The sequence below is a fragment of the Budorcas taxicolor genome, chromosome 1 (genome assembly GCF_023091745.1).
Source record: "Budorcas taxicolor isolate Tak-1 chromosome 1, Takin1.1, whole genome shotgun sequence".
Lineage (NCBI taxonomy): Eukaryota > Metazoa > Chordata > Mammalia > Artiodactyla > Bovidae > Budorcas > Budorcas taxicolor.
This window is the reverse complement of record NC_068910.1, coordinates 66,453,186-66,471,789: the sequence shown is the minus strand read 5'-3', so window position 1 is coordinate 66,471,789 and position 18,604 is coordinate 66,453,186. Positions and strand designations below refer to the sequence as shown.

The following is an 18,604-nucleotide window of genomic DNA, read 5'->3' as shown; positions in this document are numbered from 1 at the left end:
CCTGGGTTGGGAAGATCCCCTGGAGAAGAAAATGGCAACCCACTCCAGTATTCTTTCCTGGAGAATCCCATGGACAGAGGAGCCTGGTGGGCTACAGTCCATGGGGTCACAGAGTCGAACAACTGAGCAACTACACATGCACATCAGAGCTCTGTCAAGGACCTGGGGCCAAAGATCAGATCTATATTTCTTATAATGTCACAATATCACAAGTTAGGATAGAAAAAAGAAAAAGAGACATTTAGTTTAGTTCTATCATTTTTGTTGTTAGAATACTTTTATAAACAGAAACTTTCTCATCAAATGTTTGATTCCTCTGAGGTTCAGTATGTAAAGGGAAGGTGGGTTAAGTGTTTATTTTCTGCCTTTTGATTTCCTGTGGTGACCAATTAGGATTTTTTACAAAAAGTACTTCATTGTGAATTTATGAATTGATTTCTCTTTGGTGGCTTTCAGGCCACCGTGGTTATTATTGGTGAACGTTGGCCAGTAGATCTCTCTTTAAGCCGAGATCTTGAGCTCTTTCCGTCTGATCATTGACAATGTTTAATACTTTTCAAAAGGATTAATCTGAATTCAGATTTTAAATGGGAGTATATTATGACTGGAAAAGGGTTTTCCTCACCATGCATTCCTGGGTTAATTATTGTTGAATGTTGAAATGTGGTTCTGTGTGAATTTTGTTGGGATTTTCCCTTCATAGGTATGGGAGGTATTGCCAGTATGCCGCCGCTGACCGCTGTTGCTCCTGTGCCAATGGGTTCCATTCCCGTGGTCGGGATGTCTCCCCCGCTAGTATCATCTGTTCCTGCAGCAGGGGTGCCCCCCCTGGCTAACGGGGCGCCCCCGGTCATACAGCCTCTGCCTGCATTTGCTCATCCTGGTATGTGACCTGCTAAAGCCACAGGCTGAAGTTCTATATGTATTTTACTCGTCATTCTTATTAAGTCTTCTGTTTTCACACTTGGATTATATTTACGTAGTATTTTATTCCAGAAGAAATCATCTTTCTTTTTTTTTTTTTCATTTAATGTCTCATTTTAGGGAAGAGCTAGTCTAGAGAGAGGGCATGAAATTACGTACTCTTGGCTGCCATTGTGCACAAAGGTGAAGTCAACAGCTAAAACCAAGAGCATAATTCCCTTTCAAGGGCTTGATGAGAGCAGCTCAAGTTTGAACAGCATTTGAGCACTTTTTAGTTCCATGTATCACTTACTACTTTCCTTCAGCTGCCATAAACTGCTAATAAACAAGCCAATCCCTTAGGAGTAGAATTACGTGGGAGATAAAAAAGAACATTGGCTTTTTTTTTGAAGAGGTCTAATGAATCAGGCATAGAGGGGAAGGGAATCTAATGAATGACTGTATTAAGGTTGTAGTATTCAATGCTTGCTTAACTGAACAAAGGATTACAAAGTGTCTGGCTTAGCTAATTTCATTTTGAGACTTTATTCAAAGTCTTTCTTCCCTTTAAAGAAAAGGTGGCTTAGTGGTAAAGAGTCCACCTGCCCATAGGAGACTCAAGTGTGACCCCTGGGTCAGGAAGATTCTCTGGAGGAGGAAATGGCAACCCACTCCAGTGTTCTTGCCTGGTAAATCCCACAGACAGAGGAGCTTGGTGGTCTAAACGTCATGGACTCGCAAGAGAGTTGGACATGACTTAGCAACTAAACAGTGACAACAGAGAAAAGCATGAAGTGTAGATGTAGATAGCCTTAGTCTAACAAATCTGAGTGGGTTCATATCAATATGGAAATTTTTTTCTTGTTTTATCTTTTAAGGACTTAGAGAAGTCTGAGTACATTCAGTCATGATGGACATTGTGGGTTTGAGCCTAATATGTGAGTCTGCCTACACCCCTGGATTTATTACGTCTGTCAGGGCTTGTCTCTGTGTTATAGTCATAGAATCTAAACGGACCTTTTGTTTTTAAGATGTTCTTGTCACAGGCAGCTTGTCTTTCATAGGTGCCCGTGACTATAGGTGAGATGGCAGCTGAGAAAGTGCTTGCGATTATTTTTCCAGCGGTAGCAGTGAATCCACACCCCGTGTCTTGTTTTCTTTGGTGTCAAATGGCGATTGTTGCAAGGCTGTAGGCCAGGTTGGGAGAAATGCTGGTGAAGGAGTTTTTCTCCTGACACATAGCCTGAATGAGACTCAGACACAGAAGCTGGCCTTCCCTGGCATCCTGTGTCCTCTGGCTGAGACAGGTCTGTGACTTCTGGGCTCTGATTCTGGAACTGATGCTTCAGCTGTTTCAGTGCAGTTACAAATATGCCAGCTATCTGTTTAAGCTATTGCTTCTTCCAGCTGTAGGAGCAGATACTATAAAATGTGATACTGAATGTTTAATGAAGAGCCCAACTTTGTGGATGTAAACATTACTACCTAGTAAGGTGGTTTTATGAAGGAACAAATAAAACATTTTTGGCTAGAGGGCAGGAAGCAAGGAGGGAATGACTGTTTTTGAGTCTAGAATGGTCAGAAGGGAGAAATAATTTCTGCCTTAGAAATTATTTGATGACTCAAAATTTTGATGACTGTGCATTTTAATTTTTGTAAAAGGGAAACTTATTTTTGTAGAATTAGAATTATTCAACATTTATTTATTTTTACAGCTGCCACATTGCCAAAGAGTTCTTCCTTTAGTAGATCTGGCCCAGGATCACAGTTAAACACAAAATTACAGAAGGCACAATCATTTGATGTGGCCAGGTAAGTTTGCTTGTTTTCAAATGGGTGGTTTGGTTGAAACTGTTGTCCGATTGACTCATAAATTTGAAAATGAATCAGCTACGTGTTCTTTACTTATCTTCTTTTATTTTGTAGCATGCTAATATTTGTCTTAATTCTGGATAATGTTCTAGATTTTATTATTTGTTTGTTGTAGCAATGACAGAATCAGAAACACTACTTTTCCTTAAAAAATTTAGTTTTTTTTTTTTTTTTTTCATGAGGATGATAAATATGTAGTAGTCTGTGGTTAGCTATTTCGTGTCAGTCATTTGGAAGTTTCTGTGTCGGGGCTCGTTTGGTGGTCCAGTGGTTAAGAATCCCCTGCCAGTGAAAGGGACAGTGGTTCAATCCCACAGGCCTTGGGTCACCTAAGCCCGTGTGCCACAGCCACTGAAGCGCCTCACGCTGCAAAATAAAAAAGTTTATGTATAAAATATTTGATATGAAACTTAGAGTCAAAACTGGCTCTAATTTTATCTCAGATAGTCTTATGAAGCCTGTGTGGATTGCTAGTAGAAGACCGGTTTTTATGAAGTGAGTTACTCAGGTTAGTGAAGAGCTCTTATTAATTGGATATGTGGCTCGATTTTGGTAAAGCTTATGTGACCTGCTGCCTTGTATTTTGGCCAGTCTTGGTTCCCATTATCTTTTATATTTTTATTTTACCGATATTTTCCCCTTGCATAATGCTGCACTAAAATGAAAAGTTAAGTCTCTTGATAAGCTGTCTCACAACTTTTCAAATGAGAAGATGTAGAGGAACATGATTGCGTCTTTTCTTGTTTCAGTCCTCTTTACGAATCTTTCCTAAGTGAATCAAGTCATGTTTCATCTTTAAAGAGAAGAGCGTGTTGAATACAACTCAAAAATTCATTACCTTTAAAAAATTAATGTAAAGAAAATCCATAAGCTGCAAAGCACTGTCAAATGCTTTATGCACAGTAACCCTTTTAATGCTCACCATCTTCTCCAGAAGATGACTATGATTTTCTCTGTGTTATGAATGAGGAGGCTCAGAGAGTAAGTGACTTGATCAAGGTAACTCATAAGTTATAGGGCCAACAGCTAAACTGAGGTCTTTCTGACTTTAAGGCAAATGTTCTTAAAATTTGCCCTAGTAACTTTGGTTAATTGTCGAATATAGGTTGTAAGGCATCAGATAAGGAGTCTGGGGAAGCTAATGCTCAGAAACCCCAAACTCCCAACAAGGAAGCATCTTTAAAGGCTAGGTGAAGGAGGGGAGTCACAGAGTGTTTGATCAGCTTCTGCACACCTCTCTAATTGATGGTGAGGTACCAGGGCAATGCCACAGGGGTTGATGCCGAAGCTGAAGCTCAGATATTTTGGCCACCTGATGCGAAGAGCCACACATTGGAAAAGACCCTGATGCTGGGAAAGATTGAGGGCAAAAGGAGAAAGGAGTGGCAGAGGACGAGGTTGTTGGATAGCATCACTGACTCAACAGACATGAATCTGAGCAAACTCGGGGAGCTAGTGAAGGACAGGGGAGCTTGATGTGCTGCAGTCCATGGAGTTGCAGAGTCAGACACCACTTAGCGACTAAACAGCAGCAACAGCAACAGGGGGTGATATTATCAATCCTTAGCTTCCAGCTTCCCTTTGGTGGAGTTTTAGCATCTGTAAAACAATTCAGGAATGTGCCTCAGACCCTGACGGTAAAGCGTCTGCCTACAACGCAGAACACCCGGGTTCGATCCCTGGGTCGGGAAGGTCCTCTGGAGAAGGAAATGGCAATCCACTCCAGTACTCTTGCCTGGAAAATCCCATCGATGGAGGAGCGTGGTAGGCTACAGTCCATGGGGTCACAAAGAGTCGGATATGACTGAGCGACTTCACTTGGTCAGGGAGGAACTAAGGATTCTATGACTGCCATATGGCACATCGGCTGCTTAAATTGTTACCAGTTCTCCTGGCCCAACTGCGACTTTTGTCACTACATGTTCACACCCTTTCAATCATTAATTCTTGAGCCAGACTTCTGTGACTCAAGTGAGGCCTGGTAGACCACAGCTTTTCTGCAAACAAGAGACAGGCAGAGGGTAAAAAGAGAGAGGCAGAGAACATGAGGGGAGCGGTCTGTCCGAGGAAGACCCTACAGTGTCCTGCTTGGTTATAAATGCACTGCTTGAGGTTTGTTTGTTTGTTTTTTTAATAGTTTCCTTCAGTATCTTAAGTTTCTAGAAAGTTTGTGTGATGTGGCATCTGACTTTTTGGATAATGCCTTTTTAGGCCTGTTTACATTCTCAGGAATTTGGCAGAAAACTATGATTTGATAAGTGTAGTCTTGGGCACTTTGTGTTTTATATCCTACATCCCTGGGGTGGTGGGGAGAGATAATTGGCTTCTTGACAAATCGGGAAGAGTTGAATCTGCAAAATATTAGTTTAAAATGAGAGATTTGTTGCAGAAATAGGCACAGCAGAATAGACCTCGGTAAATGATTTTACGGAGAAATACATAAAACTTGAAACGGTAAATTTTTATAAGTACTTTTCAAGTGTTTGGGAGCAGTTTCTGTGCTTTAAGCAGTGTACATAGTAAGAATAGGGACACAGATAAAGTACATAAATGAGGATTAAAAATTCACTTTAACATGTGAGAAATAGATATTTTTGTTGAAATGAAAGAACATTGCACATGGGGCATTAGTTGTAATCTGTCCTGTAAGTGGAATGCCATTTTTTTTTACTGTCAGCTCAATCATCATGTTTAAATTGCCCTACCTAAACAGCGGGCTCTTAACAAACTGTGGGTACAACCAGTGTGATACTAAGGAACTGATCTAAGGAACTGATCACCAGGGAGATCTACACCCAAGCTGGCTGCTGGTAAGGGGTTTCCTGAGGTCAGGGGCGCTACACATTGGCAGGAAAGACCAGCCCTGGGTCGCAATCAGAAGCAGAACTCCTTCCCTTCCTTTCTGCGCTGCCGAGAAGTGTTCTCTTCTGTCTCGGAAACTCCACGTGTGGGCATGTAAATTCTTAGAATGAAATAACTTCCCTTCATTAAGAAATCCATCATGTATTTTGGTGTAAGACTGTTAAACATTTTAAAAAAATTAATACCTTTAAAGGCAGTTGCTTTTGTTTGCTGTCCACATGGCTTTTTAAACCAAAAGAAGACTGGATGTTACTGTGATCACCTCAGTTCCGAGGAGATTTTCCATCCTTTCGTAGAACCTTTAAATTAGTTTAATTGTATGTATAACTTCAACCAGCCACTTAATCTGTCCTGTTTACTCAAAGTAATAGGAAGCTCAAAATAATGAGTTTATCTGTATGCAGAGAAAGGGTTGTAACCTTAAGAAATGAAAAAAATCATGATGGAAAATTCTGAAATAGTGAATAGAAAGGGAATAAAATGTTAAAGCTAGTTTTCTAGGAAGTTCTTGCTTTTTAAAGAACTGGAATGTGCAGGTCCTTGCTGTTCACCCTCTTTTCCTGTCTTTCCTCCCACAGCGTCCCTCCTGCAGCTGAGTGGGCTGTTCCTCAGTCATCCAGGCTGAAATACAGACAGCTCTTCAACAGTCATGACAAAACCATGAGTGGACACCTAACAGGTATTTACACATAAGAATTAATTTAGTGAAATATGGTCTCCATTCTAAATGTAAATTGTTTCTAGATATTGGGCCAAAGATTTTCCAGACTTTGCTCTATTTACCTGTACTTCTTTCTAAACAGTGTTTTCATTGTTCCTTTTATCTCATCGACTGATTGATAAGTTCTCATCAACTGATAAGGCCATAGTTACTTCATTCTCCACTGCCTCAGGCTTTTGCTTCTTGGTAAATAGAACCTAGACCAAGGATCCCCAGCACCCCAAATGCCACTAGTGTGCAAATCAAAGCACTAGCAAAGGAACACTGCTGTGAACAAAACCTGGTTCACCTTCTGAAGTCCAGCTTTGGAGGTCAACTTGAAACTGCCTTCTCAAAGAATCAGTGATGCCTGCAGGGGCAGGGTGAAAGGGGAATAAATGGGGAGTTTGGAACCTGGCCTTGCCACTTACCAGCTGGGGGTCAATTTACCTACTTGGATCTTATTTCTTCATGTATAAAAGGTCAGAGTTAAGTTACATGCTCTCTGTGAATTTAAAAAAAGGTTCTGTTGTCTACATCAGAAAGACTCAAAGGATTTTATGATGCTATCCAGAAATCTTTGTCATAGGGGGTTGTTGTTGTTTAGTTGCTCAGTCATGTCCAGCTCTTTGTGACCCCATGGCCTGCAGCGCTCCAGGCTTCCCTGTCCTTTCCTCTCTCCTGGAGTCTGCTCAGACTGATCTTCATGAGTCGGTGATGCCATCCAATCATCTCATCCTCTGTCGCCTCCTTTTTCTGCCCACAGTCTATCCCAGCATCAGAGTCTTTTCCAGTGAGTCGGCTCTTTGCATCAGGTGGCCAAAGTATTGGAGCTTCAGCTTCAGCATCAGTACTTCCAGTGAATATTTGGGTTGGTTTCTTTTAGAATTGTCTGGTTTTATCTCCTTGCTGTCCAGTGAACTCTGAAGAGTCTTCTCCAGCACCACAATTTGAAAGCATCAATTCTTCAGCAGTAGGCCGTCTTCATGGTCCAACTCTCACATCTATACATGACTGCTGGAGAAACCACAGCTTGGACTATATGAACCTTTGTCGACAAAGTGATGTTTCTGCTTTTTAATACACAGTCTAGGTTTGTCATAGTTTTTCTTCCAAGGAGCAAGCGTCTTTTAATTTCATGATGCAGTTACTGTCCACAGTGATTTTGGAACCCAAGAAAATAAAATCTGTCACTGTAGCCATTATTTCCTCACCTATTTGCTTTGAAGTGATGGGACCAGATGCTATGATCTGAGTTTTTTCACTGTCGAGTTTTAAGCCCGCTTTTTCTCTCTCCTCTTTGACGTTCATCAAGAGACTCTTTAGTTCCTCTTCACTTTCTGCCCTATGGGTGGTGTCATCTGCATCAGTCAGTTCAGTCGCTCAGTCATGTCTGACTCTTTGTGACCCATGCAGTGCCCACGCCAGGCCTCCCTGTCCATCACCAACTCCCAGAGTTTACCCAAACTTATGTCCATTGAGTCAGTGATGCCATCCAACCATCTCATCCTCTGTTATCCCCTTCTCCTCCCGCCTTCAATCTTTCTCGGCATTGGGGTCTTTTCCAATGAGTCAGCTCTTTGCATCAGGTGGCCAAAGTATTGCAGTTTCAGCTTCAGCATCAGTCTTTCCAATGAACACTCAGGACTGATCTCCTTTAGCATGAACTGGTTGGATCTCCTTGCAGTCCAAGGAACTCTCAGGAGTCTTCTCCAACACCACAGTTCAAAAGCATCAATTCTTTGGTACTCAGCTTTCTTTATAGTCCAACTCTCACATCCATTCATGACTACCGGAAAAACCATAGCCTCGACTAGCCAGACCTTTGTTGACAAAGTAATGTCTCTGCTTTTGAATATGTTATCTAGGTTGGTCATAACTTTCCTTCCAAGGAGTGTCTTTTAATTTCATGTCTGCAGTCACCATCTGTAGTGATTTTGGAGCCCCCAAAAATAAAGTCTGCCACTGTTCCCCATCTATTTCCCATGAAGTGATAGGACTGGATGCCATGATCTACTTTCTGAACGTTGTACCTTAAGCCAACTTTTTCACTCTCCTCTTTCAGTTTCATCAAGTGGCTCTTTAGTTCTTCGCTTTCTGCCATAAGGGTGGTGTCATCTGTGTATCTGAGGTTATTGATATTTCTCCCAGCAGTCTTGATTCCAGCTTGTGCTTCCTCCAGCCCAGGGTTTCTCATGATGTATTCTTGCCTTTTGAACCCCATGAACAGTCATCTGCATATCTGAGGTTATTGATGGTTCTCCGCACAATCTTGATTCCAGCTTGTGCTTCATCTATAGCATTTTGCATGATGTACTCTGCATATAAGTTAGATAAGCAGGGTGACAATAATAAGGGGTTAAACACATTAAGTCGATTAGGGAGTTATAAAGAAATGCATAATTTTTATAAAGGAAAATAGAGACCTCTAATACAAACATTAAATATAAAAAGGGGAAAAATGTAATTGCTCTTTAACAAATATGAAAGGAGGGGGATTATGGGTTCATTTTTCTGGGGTGGAGAAGCACTCATATTTAACATCAAGACATTTTAAGTTTCTTATTTTGACTTTTTTTTTGCTATTACTTAAAATTGCAATTTTTACTTCCAAAAGAAAAATTCATCCTTGTTTAAAAAATGTCAGGATTGGGTGAGACTTTGAAGAATTCTGGTCTAATCGTGAAGTCTGTCTCAGTGAAAAAAATCTCAGCGGTCATTTCAAATAAGCGTTTATTTGTATCTGAAACAGCAAATTATAAGTATACACAAAGTCTCTGTCTGCCTCACTCACTCTGCTAAAACAGCAGCTCTCATAGTACAGATTTCTTCAATGCCCAGCATTCAACGGTATCATTTTAAGTACTGTTTAACCAGATTTCACCCCAGTGTGTCATACAGACCCAGACCTGCGTAGTCTGTGAATTTGAAAACATTTCTTCACAGCATTGTTGGCTTTTCCTGGGAGTTACTGAAAATAGTATTCAGGTGCAACATCGATGCCCAAGTTATCTTTTCTTGGTAGGATGTGTATTTTATGATGGAAGTGTCGTATCAGGTAAAAGGTGTATGACAGAGGCACTTCAATATTTAGAATTTTTAATATCTGAGAGAGAAAGTAAAATTGAAATATACTGGGATAAGCAGATTTTTGCTACTGTTTATCTGTATGAAAGTGAAAAACTAAAGGCGTTAATTGCTCAGATGTGCCCAACTCTTTACAGTCCCATGGACTACTTACTATTGTTTTGTCCTGGAAAGCATTTGAGGTGCAAATTTCATTTTCAAACCAGATCTTTGTATAGTCATGAAAAATAATTTGTTACAGTAAATTTTTAAATAGGAGTAAGTCAAAGAAATTGTTTGTTTTCCCTTTGTGAGAAGTCAAATGTAGAGTGTGTTTTAAGCTTTAAATAAGACTGTGCTTTTTAAATAAGAGCGGTTTTGTTGAGATGGAAGACATACAATGATTATTGTCATGATAATATCACCCCCCCAAAGCAGTTACTCAGTTCAGCTTAAGAATTGAGTAAGAGTAAGACTATCAAGAAAGTTGAGAAGAGTTCTCAGAATGGAAAGAGGCACAAGTGAAATATTTAGCAGTAGCACAGTTCACCCCATTGATTCAATTCAGTTCAGTTGCTCAGTCGTGTCCAACTCTTTGTGACCCCATGGACTACAGCACATCAGGCTTCCCTGTCCATCACCAACTCCTGGAGCTTACTCAAACTCATGTCAGTCGGTGAAGATTCCCTGAGTTGATTTATCTGATACACCTCATTCAGTGGGTATCCCCCTGTTCCTCCCCAACTTGATGTATATACTATTGCATGGTCTTAAAAGAGACACTCTTATTAAAAAAGAGTTCTTCTTTAATCAAAGTGATATAAGTAGCTCTACAATTTTAGGCTTCCCTTGTGTTTCAGATGTTAAAGAGTCTGCCTGTAATGCAGGAGACCTGAGTTTGATCCTTGGGTTGGGAAGATCCCCTTGAGGAGCACATGGCAATCCACTCCAGTTTTCTTGCCTGGAGAGTCCCATGAACAGAGAAGCCTGGTGGGCTACAGTCCATGGGTTTGCATAGAGCTGGACACGACTGAGTGACTAACATACACACACAGAATTCTGGAACTGCTATTCTTGCTAGTCCTTTTCTTAAAGAGGTATTTTATTATCTCCTTGCATTCTGAAACAGTGACTGTGTTATTTGGTTATTCATATGCTAATCTCAGAAGCTGAGAAGTCTTAGTCATTGTTTGAACTAAACTTTTGACTTCATTGAATTATCTCTGTCCTTTACATTCCTGCTTCCCTGCCCAATCGTGGATACCCATTATAGGCTTTGTGAACTTGAGATTTTGTTTATATCCTTAATATTTTCTTCTAAGCCAGTACTCTTTTCATGAATGCAGGCTTCCGCAGGAGGTTGCTCTGTCATGCTAAGATACTGTCTTCACTGTTGCTGATCTAGTTTAATGTATCTTAACCTGGCCTTAAGACTTAACAGAGTGCCATGTTAGAACTGCAAAAGACAACAGGGATCCACAGACTTTCTCTGTAAAGAGCAAAAATACTAACTATTTTAGGCTTTCAGTCATACACTGTTGTAACTATTCAGCTTTGCCATCTCAGTATGAAAGCAGCCGTAATATGTTAAGTGAATGGGCATGGCTATGTTTCAGTGAAACTTTATTTACAAAGACAGCTGGAGGACTGGAGAACACCTATGGACTGTGGTTTGCCAATCCCTTTTCTAGATCATTTCCCTCATTTCAGAGACGAAAGAACTTCCTCTTAGAGAGGGAAAGTGATTTTGTTAATGTCACATGTCATTAGAGAGTGGAAGAGTCAAGAGTGGAATCCATATCTCCTGATATCCAGGTCCAGGGCTAGTTTTTAAAATTTACTGTTACCTTTTTTATTAAGTAAATGAAATATGAACTTTCTTTTATATAGTTCTGTAGTGGGCACAATGTTGTTATAAGTATGAATGAAAGCTTTCACTAAACTTACACTGATTCTACTTTAATATTGCCAGTATTCTAAATGCAGTGAAAGAGAGTTAGTCCCTTAGTCATATCTGACTCTTTGCGACCCCATGGACTGTAACCTGTCAGGCTCCTGTATCCATGGAATTCTGCAAGCAAGAATACTGGAGTAGGTAGCCATTCGCTTCTCCAGGGGATTTTCCCGACTCAGGAATCGAACCCCAGTCTCCTGCATTGCAGGTACCATTTCAGCCACCAGAAAGTGAAAGAAAGTAAAGTCGCTCAGTCATGTCCGACTCTTTGCGACCCCGTGGACTGCAGCCTACCAGGCTTCTCTGTCCATGGGATTCTCTAGGCAAGAATACTGGAGTGGGTTACCATTTCCTTCTCCAGGGGATCTTCCCGACCCAGGGACCAGGGAAGCCCTCTAAATACAGTGTTAGAGACTAAATAAAATGATCGGTGAACTTTGCTCATTCCAGTATACCAAAGACCAAGCAAAATGTTATACGTGGTAATCTTCCCAGCATAATTGCTACCACTTTGCATTCCTTGACCTATTACCTGTCATCCTGGGCCCACCCCTTGGAAATCACTGAAGGACATGAGACATTTGTTGCTCTCTTCTTAACACTAGTTTATTTAAAGATTCAAAATCTTCCATTGTAGGCTTCCTGGTATCTAAAGCTAGTTTCATGCCAGAAATGAAGATATATACACAAGTATTTTAAGAAATGAGAGCTAATTTTGAGAGGAAAGTTGAAATTCCAGGAATTCTTCTTTATCACAAACCTAGGAAATGGCTGTGATATTGGCCATTTATGCAACCATGAGCAAATTTTTTTTTTAAGTCTGCATAATGAAATGGTAGAAGAGTTTTCTCTAAGGTCCCTTCCTCTTTTGAGATTCTCTGACTCTTGTCTAAATATGATAGTCATCATGATGGAGGTGGCAGGGGGTGGCAGATGATACTGCATTTAGAGAGGACACATTTCAGCTTTGTGAATAAAAACCTGATACAGATAGAGATGGTCACCTGGGCCAAAGGGCAGGTTATATATTGAAACTCTAATTTTTTACATACTCATTCCTCATTAAACATCTGTTTAACAAAAATTTATTGGCTGTGTGCCAGGTGCTATGCTTTGTGTTTTTTCCTTTTTTCACTGGGACTTAATTTCCTTATTGAAAAGCCCATTGGGTAATAGCAAATATTGTTTAAAGCACTGTGATTGCATGAGATTGCATAGTACCTATGTGCAGAACACTGATCTTCCTAGACAGTGAAGATTTGTTGATTCATCTTTATTTTTTACCCTGGCTTTCATTTAGGTCCCCAAGCAAGAACTATTCTTATGCAATCAAGTTTACCACAAGCTCAGCTGGCTTCAATATGGTAAGGAATAAAAAGTTCCTTGGTTTATATAAAGTGGAAATTTTATTTCTTAAATAGATAGGGCCTCATGAGTCTTTAGATTGACACCGTTATTTATAAGAGGTGATATATGGAATATGCTTAATTTTTCAGTGAGTTTTAACTCACAGTGATTCAGTAGCTAAAATGATTTAAAGTTGTCCCTTTTACTTCCCCCTTTTGGTTTTTAAAAATACAGACGCAGAGAGATTACTATAGTGAATTCTCAACAACTCATAACACATCCTAAATAAATGCCCCTCATGGCTAGTCCTGCCTCTCCCCTCCCCCTTTCACTTATTTTAAGCCAAATCTCAGTCATTATATCATTTCCATCTGCAGATATTTCAGCCTGTATCTTCAGAAGACATAGGAATTTTTTTTCTACATGACCGTAATACTGAAAGTCCACTTAAAACAGTTAATAGGAATTCTTATCATTAAGTTAATCAGATGGTGTTTAAATTCCTTAGATTGTCTCATAATTTTTTATAGTTGATTTGTTCAAATCAGGACTAAAATAAATCTATATTTTGTAACAGATGATTGATACACCTTTTAAATCTCCTTTAACCTATAAATTTCCCCTGGTCTTATTCTCCCCTTTCCCTTAACCACCCCCACCAAAAAACCCCCAGATCATTTGTCCTATGCTTTCTTGCAGCCCACCTTTAGCTGATTACACCCTTGTGGTGTTAATTTATTCTTGTATCTCCTGTAGATTGGAAATTAGATCTAAAGTAGAGTTTCTCCACCTCAGTGCTGTTGACATTTTTGGCATGATAATTCTTTGCTGGTTAAGTAGTGTCTCTGGCCTCTGCCAACTCCAGTAGTATGATCCCCACCCCCTACATGTGACAATCAGAAATGTCTCCAGACACTGACAGATGTTCTTTGCAGTACCAAATCAATCTGTGTTTGAGAACCACTGATTCAGATCTGAGGAGAACCACTTGTCAGATTCAAATTTGATTTTTTTTTTTTTTGCAAAGTGCATCAGAGATGATACTGAGTACTTTTATCATGAGGCACACAATTGTTTCTCTATTTTGTCATTAATTTTTTGTTTTTTCGGCTGCACCGCATGGCTTACGAGAGCTTAGTTCTCCAACAAGGGATCAAACCTGTACCCTCTGCAACGGAAAAGCAGAGTCCTATCCACTGGATCACCAGGGGGTTCTCTGTAATGATTTTTAGTAGCTACTGATGAGCATTGCCTAAATCCTGTAGGATTCTTTACAGTTAAATATTAACTAGAATGGTTTCTTCAGGAGTGTTTCTCTCTCAGTTATGCATTATTCATTGATTCTGCCAGGAAGATAAACCCGGTCTGTACTGCTTACCTGCTAGGTTCCTAATTTTGCTGTAGGCACTTTGATTTGATTGTTTCATAAGTGGTCAAGCTCTAGGTCAAGCCCAGCCTGGCCCTTTCTGTTTTGTATTAAAGAGCCTACCTTTTGCATTAGAGTAATAATAGACCAGTTAGCAAACATCTTATCTCTGTGACACATCCAGACTGTGACACATCCAGACACTGAATGTGTATCAGTATCCTAGGACCCTCGAAATAAAAGCTAAAGACCTCACATTTATGGAGGTTGGTTGTTTTCATGACACTAGCACATAATGAAATGTCTTTACCAGCGTCTGGAGGCAAGGAACAGGGTGACTGTAAAGAGACAGAGGAATTTGGGCAGTGATGAAACTGTTCTGTATATTGTAGTAGCCATACAACTGATTGTGTTTGTCAAAACTCGCAGAACCATACTGTATAAAAGGGGTGGATATTATGGAAATTGTGCCTTTAAAAAAAAAGGGGGGGGGGGTTTATGTCACCTGAGGAAATTTCAGACTTTGGAGGAGTTTCTTGATTTATGGCACAGCAAAGCCCAGTTAGTTGCTCAGTGTAGCGTCTGACCTGTTGATATCTTAGTGAACAGCTTTCTTGTCTTGCATTCTCCTTTTGGTGTCCAGTTGTTTTTTTAAAAAGTCACATTCTTGGACTTGCTGGGGAAGGTCTGTTTAATTAGCTAATCCTAAATTGATTAAGATTATAAAGAACAGTGGTGATTAAATTGTGAAGTTAAGGAACAGAAAACGCCTTGCCTCTGGCTGGAGGCTGTGAAGACCCACCCTTGGAGTCCTGGATCAGGGGTTGGTCCAGTTAGCTAAATGTGGCCTGGGGCTGATATTGTAGGTGAAGTTTTGTTGTAAAGACAACTGTGCCCATTCATTTCTTTGTATACTGTCTGTGGCTAGTTTCCTGCTGGAGCAGCAGAATTCAGTGTGATGGCGATTGTGTATTCTGCAGAGCTTAAACATTTAGTATCTGACCAGATAGTCTGTGGAGCGTGGTGTTTAAACACACATGGAATGTGAGTATGAGATATTTTAAATGGGTGCAAGAACTGAGAAGCATGTAATTATAATCACAGTTAACATCTGTTGAATGCTGAACACCATCCCAGCTAGATGGGTTGTCTCGTTTTGTCTTTGTAACAGTGGTATGAAGTCGGTATGATTTTTATAAACGGAGGTATAGAGGGACTCAACTGGCATAGAGTCAGAATGAGAAAACAGATCATTGAAATCACTTGTGAATAGTAATGAGCATGCATTTTCATGAAACTAGATTACAATGAACTTTCTGTTGAATAGGAATCTTTCTGACATTGATCAAGATGGAAAACTCACAGCGGAAGAATTTATCCTGGCTATGCACCTCATTGATGTAGCTATGTCTGGTCAACCACTGCCACCTGTCCTGCCCCCAGAATACATTCCACCTTCCTTTAGGTAAGGAATATTTGGTTCTCATAAGAAATTGTGTGCTAAGTATGTTCATTTCAGACTTGGCTTTGTTGGCTGTATATCTTTTGGTCATTTTTTCTTCTTGGCAATTGAATGAAATCTTCACATATTGAACTGAATCTTCTTAGGCAGCTTTTGTGTTAATCTTTGCCTGTTCCGTTCTTTAAAGTACTTAAATAGACTGTTAGTAAAACAATCAAATATAACATCATAAAGTTGGTGCTTTTGAGACAATCCATGTAGTCAAAACTCACCAAATAACTTTAGCAGTTAAAGTGAAACAACATCAGCCTGCACATAGAAAATAAATCACGGAGATTCTGCCTGTGAAATCTACACATTCCAGAGGTAACAAAATGCTGGCAATGTAGAAATTATAATCAGCAAAATAATGAAAGAAAATTATCCTGGTCTGAAATACAGTCTCAGTGGAGAGGTCGAGAGGGTAGTTCAGAGTCCAGTTGGGAGGACTGGTATCCCCCACCCACACACAGCCATGTACACATAGCCCTCTCAGACAACTGCCTCTCAAAGCTTTAACTCAAAAGACAAATTTGAGCTCTTACAAGTGCACAGAAGAACAAAAGAAGCCCAGATAAAAATTTCTGTCCTGATTCCTCCAATGTTGGGAAAGATTAGGGGCAAAGTCTCCATAAAAGAATGAGACATGGAACCATTGCGATCAGCACATATGAAGTATAGGGAAGCTGAGAACACTGTGTAGGAAGAAAGCAGTAGCTGGACAGTTTGTTCATAAAATCTCACAGCTGCAAGAATCACAAGAGACACTTAACACTGGTGGCTGTGTGTGTGTGTGTGTGTGTGTGTGTGTGTGTGTGTGTGTGTGTGTGTGTGTGTGTGTGTGTGTGTTAGTTGCTCAGTTGTGTCCGTTTCCAGGCTTTTTTGTCCATGGGGATTCTCCAGGCAAGAAGAACGAAGTAGATTACCATGCCCTCCCCAGGGGATCTTCCCAACCCAGGGATTGGCAGACTCTTTACCATCTGAGCTGCAAGGTGGAAGCCAACATAAAAAAAGCATAGAAGGAAGATAGGTAGACTGGTTTAAAAGAGCAAGATAATGGGGGAAGGTGAAACTAGCTAGTAAACTATGTGATTTGTTTTTAAGGACTATTAAGTGTAGTCATTTCATGTGTTTATTAAGAGAGCAAATGTAGAGATTGTGGAAAGGGAAAGGAGATGCTGACAATTAGCAGAGTTGCTAGTCTTCCCTTGGAGGAATTTAATATTCCACAGGAGGGAAACTGTGTCTCAGGCACCGCTCTAACCAGTTGATGATTGTTAACTGATTTAATCCCGTGAAATTGTCCTAATTTTGTGATGGTTCTAAATATTTAAATGACCTTGGCATTCAGAGTCTGATGGCATTCAGACATTCATTTTTTAAAGACTCTTTATATAAATGGAGAAGAGCACATCTTTACCATTTCCTCACCAAAAATGACATCTGCTCCATTTTCTATGGCATAATCTTTAAAAGGTGGTTTTTCATGGTTTGCTCAATTCTATCTTGGCAACTAGACATTAAACCATTTTCTTTTTTCCACAATTGCAGAAGAGTTCGATCTGGTAGTGGTATATCTGTCATAAGCTCAACTTCAGTGGATCAGAGGTTGCCAGAGGAACCAGTTTTGGAAGATGAACAGCAACAACTAGAAAAGAAACTACCTGGTAAGACAGTCTTCATATTTGAATTTTATAGCCTGTTAGAGATTTTCTGTCTCTAAGGCAAAGATGGAGGTAAAATATATTTAGCTAATGACATTATTGCTGTGTTTCTTCAACTGACTTTAGTCAGAAAGGAGACACTTTGCATATGCTTTTTGGACTTTAATATATGTATAGAATGTACTGATGCACCTTTGTTCTAGCTCTTAAATTGAAATCTATTTCACACTTACCGGAAATTTTATAAATGTAATCTATAAAGCACTGAAAATTGATAAGTTTTTAAGGTAATGGCTTAATACCACCAGTACAGAAATAGAATGTAAAGTTGCCTACTGTTGTTTTCTCATGTTATAGAATCGAAAGCTCCTTGATAGCAAGAAGCTATTTTAAATTTAATAGGAACCTAATTTAAATTACCCTCATTTACAATGAGAAATTCATCATACTATTAAAATATTCTCTGGTGGTTATGAATTATTAATATGAAATCATAATTGATACTAAGACACCCTAATGAAATTTATTATGGAGTCTCTTCATGGAAAATACTCTGTCAGTGTCATTTTGCTGCATTTCAAGTGCTCAGGGAATAATCGACCTGCTGAGGACACTACTAGCTCTCCCGCTCACCTCTTCAACTAAATTACTTTTTGTTCACTGAAGCTGCTTCCTGAAAATGTTCTTTGTGGAAGTGTGTTGAGTAGAGTGAAGAATCTAAATGTTAATAATACATGGTCCATGCCCTCTAGAAGGTTATGATACAACTGAAGATTTAAGACATCCATATAAAAAACCATCAAAGCAATGCATAACTGTGATAAATTCGTGAAGGCAGAATTATAGATACACAGCAGAGCTTACTTGTGGTTGGTTAGCACAAACTGGCAAATACACTGGCAGTTAAATCTCCATGGAAGAGGTAACAGTGGAGTTGAGATTTGAAGATTAATAGGGTCCTTACAGGGCTGGGAAGGAGGAACATCTCAGGTTAATAATCATGGGAATAAAGTCTTCAAGCAAATAAATACAGGAATCCTTACAATTTGCAATTTTCTTTTTCTGTTGGTGGAAGATATTTAATTATTTTTTTTTTGGGTCTGCACTGGGTCTTCATTGCTAAGCAAGGGCTTTCTATAGTTGAGGCAAGCTGGGTCAACTCTGAATTATGGTGTGCGGGCTTCTCATTGCAGTGGCTTCTCTCTGTTGCTGAGCAAAGAAAGGCTCTGGACGAGCTGGCTTCAGTAACTGGAGCTCTCAGGCTTAGTTGTCCCACGGTGTGTGGAGTCTTCCTGGACCAGGGATCGAACACATGTCCCCTGCATTGGCAGGTGGATTCCTGTCTACTGTGCCACCAGGGAAGTCTAAC

At 39.9% G+C, this 18,604-nt stretch overlaps 1 protein-coding gene across 1 annotated transcript in view; it reads left to right on the top strand.

The window, feature by feature from the left end:
• The window catches only part of ITSN1 (intersectin 1), a 241,535-nt gene that overhangs the window by 96,149 nt on the left and 126,782 nt on the right, over positions 1-18,604 (top strand). The window contains exons 6-11 of the mRNA XM_052646278.1: positions 704-883; positions 2,619-2,715; positions 6,216-6,316; positions 12,658-12,721; positions 15,398-15,535; positions 17,123-17,238. Of these exons, the coding sequence (XP_052502238.1) occupies positions 704-883; positions 2,619-2,715; positions 6,216-6,316; positions 12,658-12,721; positions 15,398-15,535; positions 17,123-17,238 (696 nt within the window). The remainder of the gene's footprint in view (positions 1-703; positions 884-2,618; positions 2,716-6,215; positions 6,317-12,657; positions 12,722-15,397; positions 15,536-17,122; positions 17,239-18,604) is intronic.